Raw genomic sequence first — 17,500 nt, 5'->3', positions numbered from 1 at the left:
GTGTGGATGCATTCTCCCAGGTATCATTCAGCAATGGTTTCACCACTTTGCTATGACAGCTAGATTTTAAGCTCCACCAGAAGTGGGATATTGTGGCCCCTGGCCAGCTACTTCCCAGAGTTGAGTGTTCTATGGGCTCAGATGAGAAGACATGATTATCCATTTTACAAGTGTGTTTTTCCTCTGCCTGGTTGATGCAAGGATATATTTTGAGAGCAAGCAGAGTCTTGTTACATTGTGCTTTGCCTGAGTGGACCCCAGTATTCCTTGTGACAGTGGTACCCTTTGTAATAATGATGTATTCTGTTTTGTATCGACGTTGACAACATCCTCTTCATCATTTACCATGGCCTTTGATGCCTTGCTCTGATGGTGACCTCAGTTTCAGTTTCCTTTCCACTTCCCCAGCGTGTGTCGGCAGATTCACAGGGGACCGTTGTTCGTGGGATGTGGAAGCACATCTTAGGGGGAGACTCACGGACTCTGGCATCACAGCTTAGCGATTATCATCAGCAGTAGGGAGTTGAATAAGTGGTCATCTTCTGTGTTGAATCAAAACAACCACTGCTGAACACCATTAGAGGGACTCAGCAGCAGTGCAGGGTCTCCTCTGATGTGTGGCCTCCTGACGACCTGACTCTAACAGGTCCTTGTGGAATGCTGGCACTGAGACGGTGATGGAGAACATGGGGTGTGGCTGAGTATGGGGGACTCTGGTTGAGCACTGTGGGAGCAATGCCACTGAAATGGCATGGATGATGGGGCAGCAACAAAGCCCACATTAAACAGAAGATAGCAGTGACTGACTGTTTCGTTTATTTATTCATTTTATTTTATTATTGTTATCATTATTATTTGCTGCTCCATCACGCACCATTTCAGTGATGTTACTTCCATGCCAGTCATCCCAAGTCTCCCACGCACAGCCACACCTGGGTTCTTCTGTCACAGTCCCAGTGTTGACAGTCTACAGGGGAACTATCAGTGTTAGGTCGCCAGGAGGCCACTCACCAGAGGATACACTGCTCTGTTGCTGAGTCGCTTTGGTGATGTTCAGCAGTGCCTGTTCTGATTTAACGTTCATATGACATGACCTACTAAGCCCCCTACTGATGACAATAATCGCATTGTCGCGGACCCAGACCGAGTGAGTGCCCTCCCGCAATAGTTGAGACTGCCATCATATCCCTTCAGTGACAATCTCCCATGAATCTTTCAATGCTGTAGACCTTGACAGGACTCACACCAAGCACGTAAGTGGAGGAGGGGGATAAGAAACTGAGGTCACCATGATTGCAGAGCGTGAGAGGCCACAGAAAGTACGGTAACACGTCATTTCAGCGCCAACATTTCAGCGCCAACATTTCAGCGCCAACATTTCAGCACCGTACATTTCAGCGCCATACATTTCAGCGCCGTACAGTTCAGCGCCGCACAATTCAGCGCCGTACATTTCAGCGCCAAACGGTATGAGAGAGAGAGAGAGAGAGAGAGAGAGAGAGAGAGAGTTGTGAGTACATTTCAGCGCCAAACGGTATGAGAGAGAGAGAGAGAGAGAGAGAGAGAGAGAGAGTTGTGTTACAAATCGTACATTTCAGCGGATGCGTACTCCCCAGATTTGTGGAAGCTCATTGCAGTCCTCAAAAAAGAGCAAGCCATGATTCAAGCTGACGTCATGCGTCTTATGGGAGGTCAGGCACCTGCCCCGAAGCGCCGAAAGTACAAAGACCTACAAAAACGTGTCAAAACCATCATCTTGCAGTACAACGCAGGGGATCGTTCTCTCATGGACATGATGGAGGGCATTGCTTTTGCATTCATGTTTTAGGAGAGGCACCAAACGATGCATATTCAGTGATATTCAGTGATTTTAATTTTTCATGTGATTTTATCTTTAAAGTTCAATTAAAAAATGTGATTTTAATTTTTCATGTGATTTTATCTTTAAAGTTCAATTAAAAAAGAACTCAAAGTTCAATTAACAGAAAGAACTCAAGAAAGACGAAGTGAGTGTTGGTTATATTCCTGTGTGTGTGTGTGTGTGTGTATGTGTGCGTGTGTGTGTGTGTGTTTATGTATTTAGCTAGTTCCCCCCCCCCCCCTCTCTCTCTCATGCTTTGGCGCTGAAATGTACGGCGCTGAAATGCACGGCGCTGAAATGTACGGCGCTAAAATGTACGGCGCTCAAATGTACGGCGCTGAAATGTTGGCGCTGAAATGTTGGCGCTGAAATGTTGGCGCTGAAATGTCATGGAACCAGAAAGTACAATGACAGTGATTGTGTGTGTGTGTGTGTGTGTGTGTGTGTTTGTGAGTGTCTGTGTGTGTGTGTGTTTGTGGGTCTGTGTGTGTGTGTGTGCGTGCGTGCGTGCGTGCATGCGTGTGTGTGTGTGTGTGTGTGTGTGTGTGTTTGTGAGTCTGTGTGTGTGTGTGTGTGTGTTTTTGTGAGTGTCTGTGTGTGTGTGTGTGTGTGTCTGTGTGTGTGTGTGTGTGTGTGTGTGTGTGCAGGCAGTGTTGGAGAAGGAGAAGGCAGAGATGAAGGCCACAGTGGCTGGCCACGGGGCGGCCATGTTGGAGGTCAAGGCCCAGCTGGATGTGGCCAACAAGGCGCTGGGGGCCCAGCGAGCCGCCAACAGGGAGCTGGAGGTATTAACTCCCCCCCGCCCCCCGTACCCCTCCCCCCCGCACCAACCCCCTCCCCTGCAACCCCTTGTCTGACTGTCTGTGTGTGTGTGTCTCGTATTGTACTGTATTTCTTCTCTGCTGCCTGTGACAACTTTGGCCTCACAATCAGCACAAAGAAGACTGAGGTGATGCACCAGCCAGCTCCAGGAAAGCCTTACATTGAACCAAACATCTTCATCAGTGGGCAATGACTGAACGCGGTGGACAAGTTCACATACCTGGGCAATACACTCTCTCGCACAGTTGTCATCGATGATGAGGTGAATGCCAGACTCGCCAAAGCCAGCACTGCCTTCGGCAGACTCCATAAGAACGTTTGGAACAGGAGAGGCATCACCCTGGAGACGAAGCTCAAAGTATACAAGGCCATAGTTCTCACCACACTGCTCTATGGATGTGAATGATGGACGGTCTACAAATGCCACGCCAAAAAGCTGAACCACTTCCACACCACCAGCCTCAGAAAACTTCTCGGCATAAAGTGGCAAGAGAAGATCCCTGACACAGAGGTGCTCACTCGTGCAAACTTGCCCAGCATCTACACCATCTTGATGCAGGCCATGTAGTTCGCATGCCAGACCACCGGCTCCCCAAGAAACTGCTGTACGGCGAACTCCAACATGGCAAGCGCTCCCATGGAGGCCAAAAGAAGCGCTTCAAAGACACTCTGAAAGCTTCTCTGAAGGCCTTCAACATCAGCCACGACACATGGGAGCTGAATACAATGAACAGACCAAAGTGGCGTTCAGCTGTCCACATAGGCGTCAAATCCTGTGAGGCCAACAGAATCGCTGCAGCAGAGCAACGCAGACAGGCCAGGAAAAGCAGGGCCAGCAAGTCCCCGACAGCCGCCACCATCCCCTGTCCACACTGCGTCAGAACCTTCTGGGCACGGATTGGCCTGACCAGTCATCTGCGCACCCACAGAGCCCAACCCACCCACCCCCAGGATGACTAGATGGTCCTTGTCGATCCCGGCAGATGAACCACACTGTATTGTACTGTGTTGTATTGTGTAGTTTCTGGAGGTGGTAATTCCCCCCCCACCCCCACCCATAAACAGCAACGTTTCACTGGAAGTATTTGTATTTCTGTTTCTTTTCATCACAACAGATTTCGCTTTGTGAAATTGGGGCTGCTCTCCCCAGGGAGAGCGTGTCGCTACACTACAGCGCCACCCTTTCTTTTTGTGTATTTTTTCCTTTGTGCAGTTTTATTTGTTTTTCCTATTGAAGTGGATTTTTCTACTGAATTTTGCAAGGAACAACCATTTTGTTGCCGTGGGTTCTTTTATGTGCGCTGAGTACATGTTGCACACGGGACCTCGGTTTATCGTCTCATCCGAATGACTAGCGTCCAGACCACCACTCAAGGTCTTATTGGAGGGGGAGAAAATATCGGTGGCTGAGCCGTGATTCGAACCAGCACGCTGAGATTCTCTCTCTTCCTAGGCGGATGCGTTACCTCTAGGCCATCACTCCACATGCCCGTCACGCCCATGCCGCTCTTTGAGTCCCCCATATACTGTCCATCAGGGAAAGGACATTTTTGTTTGTTTTATTATTTGTCAGCAGCTGCAGTGATACCAACTGCAGCAGTATTCATTGTAGTTGTGTAGCACAAAATCTTAAAAGAAATACTATTATATTTCTTGTTTTCTCAACAAAAGTTTAGATCTGAACCTCAACAAATTTTGTCAAAGGCATCAACTTGTTTATATCGTGGTCTGCAACTCCCTGCATGCATGCACTCTCATGATTCCACCCTGCCTTATTGGGCAGCCATACCATGTCTTCGGGGGGCTAAAGGGTGATGTGATTTCAGGGGCGGGTGAAGTCGGCCAGGGCGGAGAAGGAGAAGGCGGTCAAGGAGCTGACCAAGCAGGTGGACAGAAAGGAACAGCAGAGGGCCGCTCTGGAAACCAGGGTATGGCTCTGGTTTGGTGGGATGGCTGTCTCTTCTTTCTTGAGTGTGTGTGTGTGTGTGTGTGTGTTGGGAGGGGGCGTGTGTGTGTGTGTGTGTTGGGAGGGGGCGTGTGTGTGTGTGTTGGGAGGGGGCGTGTGTGTGTGTGTGTGTGTGTGTGTTGGGAGGGGGCGTGTGTGTGTGTGTGTGTGTTGGGAGGGGGCGTGTGTGTGTGTGTGTGTGTTGGGAGGGGGCGTGTGTGTGTGTGTGGGTGTTGGGAGGGGGCTAGTGTGTGTGTGTGTGTGTGTGTGTGTGTGTTGGGAGGGGGCGTGTGTGTGTTTGTGTGTGTGTTGGGAGGGGGCATGTTTGTGTGTGTGTGTGTGTGTGTGTGTGTGTGTGGTATGCATTGGGAGGGGGCTAGTGTGTGTGTGTGAATAGAATAGAATAGATTTATTGTCATGAAACCGTAAGGTTTATAAGACTCAAGTGCAATGGTAAATGAATGAACGAATGAAAAACACACAATTAATCAATCAGTTAATGCAGTAAATTGCACCAGCATTCATAAACAAATTTTCCCAATTTTGTTTGTATATATTCATCATCTGTTAGCATCACCTGACTGGGAATATGTCCTGTGTTATTTGAATTTGTGTGTGTGTGTGTGTGTGGTATGCGTTAGGAAGGGGCTAGTGTGTGTGAGTGTAGAGGGGGATGTGGGGTGGGAAGCATGTGTGTGTGTGTGTATTTTTGTGTGTGTGTGTGTGTGGTATGCGTTAGGTGGGGGCTAGTGTGTGTTTGTGTATGTGTGTGTGTGTGTAGTATGCGTTAGGAGGGGGCTAGTGTGTGTGTGTGTGTGTGTGTGTTGGGGGGCGTGTTTGTATTGGGAGGGCGTGTGTGTGTGTGTGTGTGTGTTGGTATGTGTTGGGAGGGCGCTAGTGTGTGTGTGTGTTGGGGGGATGGGGGGCGGGGGAGCGTGTGTGTGTGTGTGTTTGGGGGGGGGGGGGGGGGTTGCGTTGGGAGGGCTTGTGTGTGTGTGTTGGTATGTGTTGGGAGGGCGCTAGTGTGTGTGTGTGTTGGGGGGATGGGGGAGTGGGAGTGAAGTGTGTTTGTGTGTCTGTATGGGGTGGTATGCATTGGGAGGGGGCTAGTGTGTGTGTGTGTATGTGTGTGTGTGTGTGTGTGTGTGTTGAGGGGGTATGGGGGGGGGGGGAGCATGAATGTGTGTGTGTGTATTGGGTGGTCTCTGTTGGGAGGGGGCTAGTAGTGTGTGTGTCAGGCGGTGGGGTGTGTGTGTGGGGGGGAGTGTGTGTGTGTCAGGGAGGAGGGTGGGGGGAGTGTGTGTGTTGGGGGGGTTTGGGGGGGGGGGAGTGTGTGTGTGTTGGGGGGTTTAGGGGGGAGGGAGTGGATGAGTGTGTGTGTGTATGGGGTGGTCTGCGTTGGGAGGGAGGGTCATGTGTTATTATTGTTCTGTCCTTTTTGCATGTTTGAGTTGCCATGTTTGTGCATGATTGTGTGTGTTCAGGTTGGTGTGAGTTCAGGTTACGTTCTTTCTGTGTGTTGGATTTGATGTGTAGTGTTTTCTGTCTTTTCCCCCACACAGCTGAAGCAGCTTCAGGCAGCTGGGGCAGGAACTGTGGCAGCCACAGCAGCTGTAAGTGTGAAAATGTGTGTGTGTGTGTGTGTGTGTGTGTGTGTTGTGTGTGTGTTGTGTGTGTGTTTGTGTGTGAAAAAATGTGCGTATGTGTGTGTGTGTGTGTGTGTCTGTTGTGTGTGTGTTTGTGTGTGTGTGCGTATGTGTTGTGTGTGTGTGTGTGTGTGTCTGTTGTGTGTGTGTGTGTGTGTTTGTGTGTGTGTGTGTTTGAAAAAAGTGTGTGTGTGTTGTGTGTGTGTGTCTGTGTGTGTGTGTCTGTCTGTTGTGTGTGTGTGTGTGTGTGTGTGTTTGAAAATGTGTGTGTGTGTGTGTCTGTTGTGTGTGTGTGTGTGTGTGTGTGTGTGTTTGAAAATGTGTGTGTGTGTGTGTGTGTGTGTGTGTGTGTGGTGTATGTTTGTGTTGTGTGTGTGTTTGTGTTTGTGTGTGTGTGTGTGTTTGAAAAAATGTGTGTGTGTGTGTGTGTGAGTGTGTGTGTAAATGCGTGTGTGTGTGTGTGTGTGTGTGTTTGTTTGAGAAAGTGTGTGTGTGTGAAAATGTGTGTGTGTGTGTGTGTGTGTGTTCGTTTGAGAAAGTGTGTGTGTGTGAAAATGTGTGTGTGTGTGTGTGTGCGTGCATGCATGCATGCATGTGTGTGTGTGTGTTTATGTGCGAGCATGTGTATGTGTGTGTGTGTGTGTGTGTGTGTGCAGGCGTGTGTGTGTGTGAATTTGCTGACCCAATTGCCGTTAACGTTATGGAACCTTTAACCTTTTTTGAAGCTGATAATGATAATACTCCTGTTGACAGGCTAAACCAGGGCCCAGCAAAGGAGCCAAAGGCAAGGCGGAGGCCGAGGACACAGCGCCCCTGAAACGGGAAATCCGTGAACTGAACGCCCGCATCAAGCAGCTGGAGACAGAGGCCCGTCGCCATAGCAATGTGGCCGTGGCCGGTGCCGTGGAGGGTGCTGGTCCTGATGTAAGGCTGATGGGAAGGAAGGGGAGGGGAGGGGTCGGAGGAGGGGGTGGGGGGGTGTGGCATGAGGAGAGGCGGAGAGGGAGCAAGAGACATAGACTGGCAGAAGAAGAGAGAGAGAGAGGAAGAGACAGCAGCACAGACAGGGAGAGAGAGAGATTCAGAGAGAGAGAGAGAAGAAACGCAGACAGACAGAGGTTAAGAAACAGAGGCACAGACAGACCGACCGACAGACACAGACAGACAGACAGATGTTAAGAAACAGAGGCACAGACAGACCGACCGACAGACAGGCAGAGACAGACAGACCGACAGACAGGCAGAGACAGACAGACAGACAGAAGTTAAGAAACAGAGGCACAGACAGACCGACAGACACAGACAGACAGACAGATGTTAAGAAACAGAGGCACAGACAGACCGACCGACAGACACAGACAGACAGACAGATGTTAAGAAACAGAGGCACAGACACAGTGAGATGTTAAGAAACAGAGGCACAGACAGACAGAGAGATAGAGGAATGGAGCGAGAGAGAGAAGAGATTTAGAAGAGGGTGTGAGAGTTGGGACCTTGTCTTTTGGTCTCTGTGCGTATCTAATTACGGTGTCCATCAAGGTATACCATCACAAATGAAATCATCAAAGTAGGCTTCTTTTCTTCTTATGTGTTGAATTGACCATCTATCTTCACTTTTTGTTGAGTTCTTTAGAGAATTCAACACTAAACTTTATAGAATAGAACAGAATATGTCATTATTTCACTGTGTACCAGGGTCACAAGGAGTACTGGGGAGGGAGGGGGGTGGTGGATAGTACATTAACTCACTCTGGACGATGGTACGCTATAGCGTTCTTGACGTTTTCCTCATGGGATAGCATAACAATCACAGCTAAACCGGGCATTGCGAACGTGTCAAGGGTCGAACGGAAAGTTTCTTCATGAGATTTCGTAACAACACACTCCACAGCGAGCCAGAGTTCAGGACCCCACACGACAAGCTAATCTGCATACGTATCGAAAATGGCGTCACAGGTGATACATGTGGAAATTTTTGGAGGAAACTAGATCACGACAGCGGCTTTTACTCCTGCTGAAGTGACTAAAATGATTCAAACTGAAGGTTTTGACATCGACGAGGATAATGAAGACATTGAATAAAGTAACTGCAGTGAAGAAAGCTACCAGCAAGAAGGTGACTCAGCTTCTGAGAGCAATGAAGTGGGAGGGGGGTGGGCATTCACATGATGTGAGGAGAGGGGTCAATGGGTCAAGTACAGTGAGTTTCATTCAGTTACTTTATGTTTTGTATTTTTTTGTGATTTTTTTCCTGACCCTAACAAATGGGTCGTCTGTCGGGAAAAGCAAGGGAGAGAACTATTCGTCCAGAGTGAGTTAAGGGTACTAACATAAATTAGAAGTCATGTACAAGCACATATACATATAAAGATGAATCAGAAATTATATACAAACACAAATACTGTAGGATTTAATGCAATTATTATGCCAGTTTACTTGCTTATGACGGTCCACTGTTGATTTTTTTTCAGAGGAATGCTCAGAAGCGCCAAGAGAAGATTCTGAAAGAGCTGGAGAAGAGGCTGGAGATTGAATCGAACAAAGCGGCCAAACTCACTGAGGCCCAGAAACAGAAAGATGAGGAACTGAAAACACTTGGAAAGGTTGGTGTCATCTTTTCGTCTTTGTGTTGTGTGAAGTAGTTTTGTTATACTTTGATTTCTTGTCTTTTGTCTTTGTGTTGTGTGAAGTAGTTTTATAGTACTTTGATTTATTGTCTTTCATAATAATAATAATAATTCATAACTTTTCTATGGCTCGATATCCAGTACTAATGCTGCTCAAAGCGCCTTACACCATCAAGCCAGATATAAACATAACATAAAAAACATTACAGCAGCTCAATCCAGTGCGTTCACAGAATGAATTTAAAAAAAAAAAAAAGCATGATCCACTAAACAATAAAAATATCAAGTAAATAATGGTTAGATTAAAAAGAAATACATTCCTTAAAAACACACATTTTTTTAGACACACACACATACATCTTGCGTTGTGTGAAGTAGTTTTAAAGTACTTTGCTTTATTGTCTTTTCATGTCTGTAATATTAGATGAATTAGTGTGTGTGGTGTGTGAGAGTGTGTGTGGTGTGTGTAGTGTGTGTGGTGTGTGAGAGTGTGTGTGGTGTGTGCAGTGTGTGTAGCATGTGTGGTGTGTGTAGCGTGTGTGGTGTGTGAGAGTGTGTGGGGGTGGATGTGGGGTGGTGGTACTTGCATGTGTCCACGCAAAAGTATGACCATGGATGTATGCGTGTGTATGTACAGTTGCAAGCATGCTAGTAGCTACTGAAAACTTGTTTAGGGTTGGCTTTTTTTGTGGGATGTTGTTGTTGGTTTTTTGTTGTTTTTTTTGGGAGGAGAGTGCTTTTTTTCATGAACAAACAACAATTTGTGAGGAATAGTGTGTGAATTACAGAATCTTTGCCAGTATTTTTTTTTTTCCACAGTACTTTTATTATTTTCTGTGCTCCATGATTTGGGACACTTTATTTTGCATATTTGGTTCATGATGCATGATGATGGGGGGAAGGGGTGATGATGCTGTTATATGGGGGCCTGTCCTTTGACTTTATTCATATTACACTTTTCCGTAACAACCAGAAGGCTCAAAGCACACTACAGGAAGATGTGTCAAGATGAGCACAGTGCAATAAGACATGTTAAAAAGATCTAAGTTGAAGATATATGAAAGCAGCAAGGTCGTATGAAAGAATTCCACAAAAAAATAATCAAAGAATTGCACATGAAATATATGTATGATAGTCGTGTCCGACTATGACCACCAGAACAGCAGCGGAGAACTGCTGTCCCAACTATCTGGGCCATAATTTGTTTATAGTGGAGAGTGTCTTGCTCAAGTTACATCCACACTCTCTCGGCCAAGAGGGTTGTAGGACAGTCGGCGTTGGGATGGTTCCGAAAGGCCAACTAGCCCCCAAGGCTGCAGCACTAAGAGCCATTGCAAACTTCCCTCCCAGTTTAAGAGTCATAGTCTTTCACAAAAGACTAAGCTGTAAATGAATTCCCATTGCAATGGAGAAACAGTTGATCATACAACTCGACGGGCGCAATAGCCGAGTGGTTAAAGCGTTGTACTTTCAATCTGAGGGTCCCGGGTTCGAATCATGGTGACGGCGCCTGGTGGGTAAAGGGTGGGGATTTTTATGATCTCCCAGGTCAACATATGTGCAGACCTGCTAGTGCCTGAACCCCCTTCGTGTGTAAATGCAAGCAGAAGATCAAATACGCGCGTTAAAGATCCTGTAATCCATGTCAGCGTTCGGTGGGTTATGGAAACAAGAACATACCCAGCATGCACACCCCCGAAAACAGAGTATGGCTGCCTACATGGTGGGGTAAAAACGGTCATACACGTAAAAGCCCACTCGTGTGCATACGAGTGAACGCAGAAGAAGAAGAAGAAGAAGTTGATTAAATCGGTCAAACAAGTTTTCATGCTTAGAATGCTAGCTGTAACAAACAAGAATAAATGAAATTAGAATAGTGTGTTGATACAAGAATACTTGTACCTGGTCACACAAGGTCAAGTGATCATGGTAAAAGTTAACTTGTACCTGGAGCAGAGTGAGTCAAGCAATATAAACTGTGTGAACAACAGGACGTGAAGGAGAAGGACGCGGAGATCGCCAAGCTGAAGGCAGAACTGGCCACCCTGGGTGTGGCTGCCAAGGAAGGGGTGGCTGCCGCCGGTAAAGTGAAGGGTCTGGAGGTGGAGAACAAAAAACTGGCCGAGGAAAACAAAGTGCTGACTGAAAACTTCAACAGTGAGAGGGTGAGGAGAGGGGGGGTGGGGTCCTGGGGGGGGGGGGGGAGGATTGTGTGTGTGTGTTCGTTCTTTAGTTTAGCGTCTTTTCACTATCAGTGATATGAGACAATTAAAAACAACAACAACAACAAAAAACACCCAAAAAACAGGGGATGGAGGAGGGGGGGGGGGGGGGGGGCAGGAAGAGGAAAACAGAAAAGGTAGAAATTTACAACAACCAAAAAAAAAAAAAAAAAAAAAAATGCATACCTAACTTGCAATAACATTAAAATTTTAACAGTAACAATTCAATAATGAAAATAATAATCAGAAACCATTAACACAATTCTGAAGTACATTAAAGGAGGAATTTTGTTTAATGTCCCGTCACACATATCGGTGATTGAAAGTACATTAAAGGAATGTGTGTGTTTATGTGTGTGTGTTTATGCACAAGTAATGATAATAATAGTTATTATGATGGTTATGATGATGATAATGATAATGATAATAACAATAGACAGTCCTTATGTGGTACAAAACTCCCCATGTAATGGGCTCTAAGAGCTTCACATGAAACAGTACATGTAGATATGCATGCATGAACGTTTTTGTGTCTGCACTCTTAAACTTTTTGTTTGTGTGTGTGTATGTGCAGGCAGGCAGAGAGATAGGATATCAAATTGTTCTGTATTGTCCATGTGTTCTGTGTGGCTTGTACAGGATTAAAGAGGCAATGCCAGTCTTGAATAAAAGCGTATTTTTGTTTGCACATTTCTTCTGTCTTTGCTGCTGTGTCCACATGTCAGATGATCGGTATAAGGACAGGCCCGGCGCTTCCTTTTTTGAGGAAGTGTCTGGGTTTGTTCCAGTGTACCTTTTATTTTCCTGTGTGCTAGCTGAATTGGTAGCGTAAGCAGTACTGACAAAGTTGTGTACCTTGTGAATGGAGAGAGTTACCACTCTTTACTATTTATCAAAATGTGTGTATTAACATTTAGATACTGTGCCAGTGAAGCAGTGTCAACTGTTTGTGGTGTCCTGATAACACAGGCACAATCAAACACTGACAGCAGGTTTATCAGGAGACTTCCAGTACAGGGGGAAGCAAGTTTATTTTTCAACACAGAGGATGTACAGATATGCTTTATTATTCACACATGTATGTGTGTCTTGTTCATGGAAACTGCCTGCTAACCAAAACTTTTTTTTCTTTTTTTTTTAATGTTTTTTTTTTTTTTTAATAAGACTTAATGCAGTTATGCTTCAAACATTTTCACAAACACACTTGGTCAGTCACTGACATATCATCACAAACCCCAAACAGAAGTCCAGCCAGAAAATGTCCATTCATCAGACATCAGAAAGATATACCAGGCCTGCATCAATGCAGTATAATATTTTGCTTCCTGACTTTGAAAATAAATAGATAAAAAGAACAAAACTTTTTTTCTGTTTTTTTTTAATGTTTTTTTTCTGTTTGTTTTTTTTTTAATCCAAAAATACACTTATAGTTCCAGAAATGTATTCTTCTTCTGTCTGTTGTCCAGACAGATATTTTCTACATTTTCGTTTATAAATCACCTGAAATCATGGGGGTCCCCGCCCCCCCACCCCACCCCACCCCCAACAATAGCACTTTTGTCTGAACACTGCAATACAAAAACTCAAGGTGTGCTTTTCCTTCATTCCTGTCAATCTGCCGCGCGACAGGTGTTACGCAAGAAGTATTACAACATGGTTGAGGACATGAAGGGGAAGATCAGGGTGTACGCCAGGGCTCGACCCCTAAGCAGCACGGAAACAGAAAGGGTGAGACTGCAGCTGTGTTTTACTTACTTCCTGTCCTGCCCGTTATATCTCTGTGTGTTGAGCTTTCCCGAGTGGGCACGCCAACTTACGTAATGTCTAAGAGTTTGATGCTCTGCTGATATTATTTCATTGTTGAATGAAATTATTAGCCCCCTTGTCCTCGGGGACAATAGAAGGCTATATTAACATTTTTACCCATCCACTCTTCGATGTTGAAGTCAGAAATAAAATCTACCCAAATGGGTATACCTGTTTCTGACGAACGTGTCCACCATCTCTGGTTCCACATTCTTATATTATTTTATAATTAACATTTTCACCCGTCGGCAGTACAAAACATATGTGAAAATCTCCAAAACGGGTAAAAATGTTAATTATATATATATAAGTTTGTCGACTATAGAAGAGGATTTTAAAATGAACTTGTCCACTTCGAAACTGTAACAGAATGAAGTGTGGTGTCCTTCGCGCAAGGCTGAAAACGAAAGTGCACGACGACACAAAGGTTTGCGATTGAAACAGGTATACCCATTTGGGTAGATTTTATTTCTGACTTCAGCATCAAAGAGTGAACGGGTAAAAATGTTAATATTGCCCAATAGAATATGTCAGCGTGTCAGAGGGGCTAGTATGGCATGTGGTATGAAGGACGGCAGGGAAGAACCACCACTCTGGTCTTGTTTCAGGCCAGTAGCTGTGTATTATTTCACTTTTCTTTTCTTTTCTTTTTTTCTTTTGCGTGCCTTTTTGAGGGCTTTGACTGTTTGGTTATTTGTTGGTTGTGTTTGTTTTGCTTATGATCTCATTGATCACAGAGAACATCAGAACCCCACTGCATGTGTGTGTGTGTGTGTGTGTGTGTGTGTGTGTGATTGTCAGGGCAATATGACTTGTTCGCTCACTGCAGTGCTGTGTCTGTGTGTATGTGTGTGTGTGTGTCTGTGTCTGTGTATGTGTGGTTGTCAGGGCAACATGACTTGTTCCCTCACTGCAGTGCTGTGTGTGTGTGGTTGTCAGGGCAACACCTCGGTGGTGAAGTCTCCGGACGAGTATTCCCTGCAGGTGACTTCGCAGCGCGGTCTGAAGGAGTTCCAGTACGACCAGGTGTTCATGGAAGACTCCACTCAGGAGAGAGTGTTTGAGGACACCAACGTGAGTGCTGAGCACAGCCCTGCAGGCAGTGGTGACCATAATGTCAAACATGATGGTTTCAGTTTCAGTTTCAGTAGCTCAAGAAGGCGTCACTGCGTTTGGACAAATCCATATATACTACACCTCATCTGCCAAGCAGATGCCTGACCAGGAGCGTAACCCAACGCGCTTTGTCAGGCCTTGAGAGAGAAAAAATAAATAAATAAAATAAATAAATAAATAAATTAATTAATACATTAAACCCCCCCCCCCAAAAAAAAAAACCAAATGAATAAATAATGATAATAATAATAATAATGGAAATAAAATAAATAAATAAATAAACAGACAAATAAATAAATAAACAAATATAAAAGACAACAATGATGATAAATAAGCAAATAAATGTAAATTAAAAAAACAAAACAAAAAAAACAAACATACTGGATAATGTCCAATTTGATTGTGTTGAACATGATTGATAATGTCACATGTGATGGTGTCAAACATGAACGATAATGTCAAACATGATTGTAACGTCAAACATGCTTGCCTGCTGTTCAGGAATAGCCCATGTTGTTAACTGGGAAAAAAAAACCTGGAAAAATTGATAATTGTTTAGCATGTTACAGCCCTGGATAATGTTTTTAAAAGAAAGAACACCAAAACAGGGGTGCCGTTGTTTTTTTTCACAGGTGGATAAACCTGACGGCAGATGGGAAGATGTAACTTGGACAGAATAAACACAGTATAAGTCCTCGACTAGATGGAGAGTGAACCCCAAATACATGTACACACCTGCACAACATCACATCTGTAAGAATAAAGTGTGCTTCCGAAAAGTCAACAAAGTTCAGTTTGTTCCGGATTTTTGACTCACTTGTGTAAATATTTTTTGTATTCTCTAAACTTGGCACTTTGATCTGATATTCTGACACAACAACAAGAGCAGTCATTATTATCATTTTTTGTTCAAACAGGAAATTCTTTTGCTAAGCATGGAAGTTTTATTTATTTTGCAAATGTTTTGGTGCAGATAGTAAAGAAGGGAAATTACTCTGTAATTAATGCTAGGGGACTTAATTTGCTTTAAACTGATCTTTCTCATCTCAAACATTACATTTTGAAATTATACTCAATGCATAAAAAGCTTGGATTTTTTATTTATTTATTTTTTTAGTGTATCACAAGTGAGTCTTGAAGGCCTTGTTACATCATCTGTTCGTGGTGGTGAGATGTTAGGCTAGGCATGCATGTACTGTGTGGTCCAGTCCAGGGTGTGTGCTGTCTCTCCTTCCTGGCTGAATGACAGACTTGAGAAATGTGCTCTCCGGAGTGAAGCAAGTATTTGTTTTTGTTTGTATTTGCATTTGTATTTCTTTTTATCACAACAGATTTCTCTGTGTGAAATTCGGGCTGCTCTCCTCAGGGAGAGAAATCTGTTGTGACAAAAAGAGAAATATAATACAATCTTCTATCTTTCCTGTCTGTCCAGAATTTGATCCAGTCTGCAGTGGACGGTTACAATGTCTGCATCTTTGCCTACGGTCAGACGGGTTCTGGCAAAACCTTCACCATGATCGGCGACCGTGACCAGCGCTTCCCTGGAATCGCACCCCGAGCCTTTGAGCGCATCTTTGAACTGGGCCAAGAGAACAAGTACGGTGCACTGGAGACAGATTGGTCATGTTGCTTGATTAGTTTTGGAATTTTTAGAAATTATAGTCTTCACATTTTGTGTATGTTTTTCTCTCCTCAAAATAGTGGTAATAATGAATCAGTTTATTCTGTGAATAGAAGAAGAATGAAAGAGACACAAATATGGATATTGAAAGATAGATAAGAGATAAATAGGCATGTGCATAAATTGAGAGTAAAAGAGTGGAAGCATTGGAAGGCACAGTTTAAAGATAATTGAATCAATATTCTGAGGGGGAGAGAGAGAGAGAGGAGATACATCAGTGGTTCTGAAGTCCACCTAATGGGACTGATAGCAACAGTGATGGACTGTAGGTCTAAGGAATTATTTCACTAAGAATTTTTTTTTCACCAGCATACATGAACAAAATGTGTGCATGAGGCAACACAAAGTCACCTGTCCAGAGTATCTCGATATCGTTTAGTGTAAATTTTATCATGCATTGATAAAGTGTGGAGTGATGGCCTAGAGGTAACGCGTCCGCCTAGGAAGCGAGAGAATCTGAGCGCACTGGTTCGAATCATGGCTCAGCCGCCACTATTTTCTCCCCCTCCACTACACCTACAGTGGTGGTCTGGACGCTAGTCATTCGGATGAGATGATGAACCGAGGTCCCGTATGCAGCATGCACTTAGCGCACGTAAAAGAACCCACGGCAACAAAAGGGTTGTTCCTGGCAAAATTCTGTAGAAAAATCCACCTCAATAGGAAAAACAAATAAAAAAACTGCACGCAGGAAAAAAACATTTTTAAATAGGTGGGGCTGTAGTGTAGCGACACGCTCTCCCTGGGGAGAGCAGCCCGAATTTCACACAGAGAAATCTGCTGTGATAAAAAGAAATATAAATACAAATACAAATATATATTTTCTGTGATCCTGGAAAAGAACAATGAATGAGCAAGCAAGATACGTATGTGCAAGTGCATCAGTTGTATAAGGATAAATATCTTGATAAACAGATAGCTGCAGTACTGAATCTGACGATCACTTGAGCAATTCCGTCACCACCCCGCCCCCCCCCCACCCCCCCCCCAAGCCCTTCCCCACTCCACCCCCCAACCCCAGTCTCTCTCCCCCTGAACCCCTAAGGCCTGTGCAGCATGTTGAGGTCTTGTGTAGGTCAGGCGCCTGCTCCTTTTTTTTTTGCCTGGGTCTGTGACACAGGTGTGGTGTGGTGAGGTGTGGTGTGTGTAAGGATCAGTTCTGCATGTTTTGACGCATTGAGACTGAAAGGATCAGTCTGCATGTTTTGACGCATTGAGACTGAAACGGTCTGTGGGCTGACTCCCTGCCTGTGTTCCCCCCCCCCCCCCCACCCCCTCCCCACGTGTGTGGACAGGTCCAAGTTTGACATGAAGGTGACTGCGTACATGTTGGAGCTGTACAACGACAAGCTGATTGACCTGTTTGCCAAGCCCAACATCTACGATGAGGTGAGAACAACAGTGACATACCTAACAATGAGGTGAGAACAACAGTGACATACCTAACAATGAGGTGAGAACAACAGTGACATACCTAACAATGAGGTGAGAACAACAGTGACATACCTAACACCTATGATGAGGTGAGAACAACAGTGACATACCTAACACCTATGATGAGGTGAGAACAACAGTGACATACCTAACAATGAGGTGAGAACAACAGTGACATACCTAACACCTACGATGAGGTGAGAACAACAGTGTCTTACGAACAATGAGGTGAGAACAACAGTGACATTCCTAACACCTATGATGAGGTGAGAACAACACTGTCTTACCTAACAATGAGGTGAGTACAACAGTGACATTCCTAACACCTATGATGAGGTGA

At 44.8% G+C, this 17,500-nt stretch overlaps 1 protein-coding gene across 1 annotated transcript in view; it reads left to right on the top strand.

The window, feature by feature from the left end:
- Positions 1-17,500, top strand: part of LOC143281879 (uncharacterized) — an 88,558-nt gene that overhangs the window by 56,271 nt on the left and 14,787 nt on the right. Inside the window, exons 25-34 of the mRNA XM_076587149.1 lie at positions 2,509-2,646; positions 4,510-4,611; positions 6,191-6,241; positions 7,028-7,198; positions 8,746-8,877; positions 10,893-11,066; positions 12,753-12,851; positions 13,869-14,003; positions 15,478-15,641; positions 17,022-17,115. Of these exons, the coding sequence (XP_076443264.1) occupies positions 2,509-2,646; positions 4,510-4,611; positions 6,191-6,241; positions 7,028-7,198; positions 8,746-8,877; positions 10,893-11,066; positions 12,753-12,851; positions 13,869-14,003; positions 15,478-15,641; positions 17,022-17,115 (1,260 nt within the window). The remainder of the gene's footprint in view (positions 1-2,508; positions 2,647-4,509; positions 4,612-6,190; positions 6,242-7,027; positions 7,199-8,745; positions 8,878-10,892; positions 11,067-12,752; positions 12,852-13,868; positions 14,004-15,477; positions 15,642-17,021; positions 17,116-17,500) is intronic.

This window comes from Babylonia areolata, chromosome 5 (genome assembly GCF_041734735.1).
Source record: "Babylonia areolata isolate BAREFJ2019XMU chromosome 5, ASM4173473v1, whole genome shotgun sequence".
NCBI classification, from domain to species: domain Eukaryota; kingdom Metazoa; phylum Mollusca; class Gastropoda; order Neogastropoda; family Buccinidae; genus Babylonia; species Babylonia areolata.
Note: the sequence above shows the minus strand (reverse complement) of the source record. Positions and strands in the feature narration are given on the sequence as shown.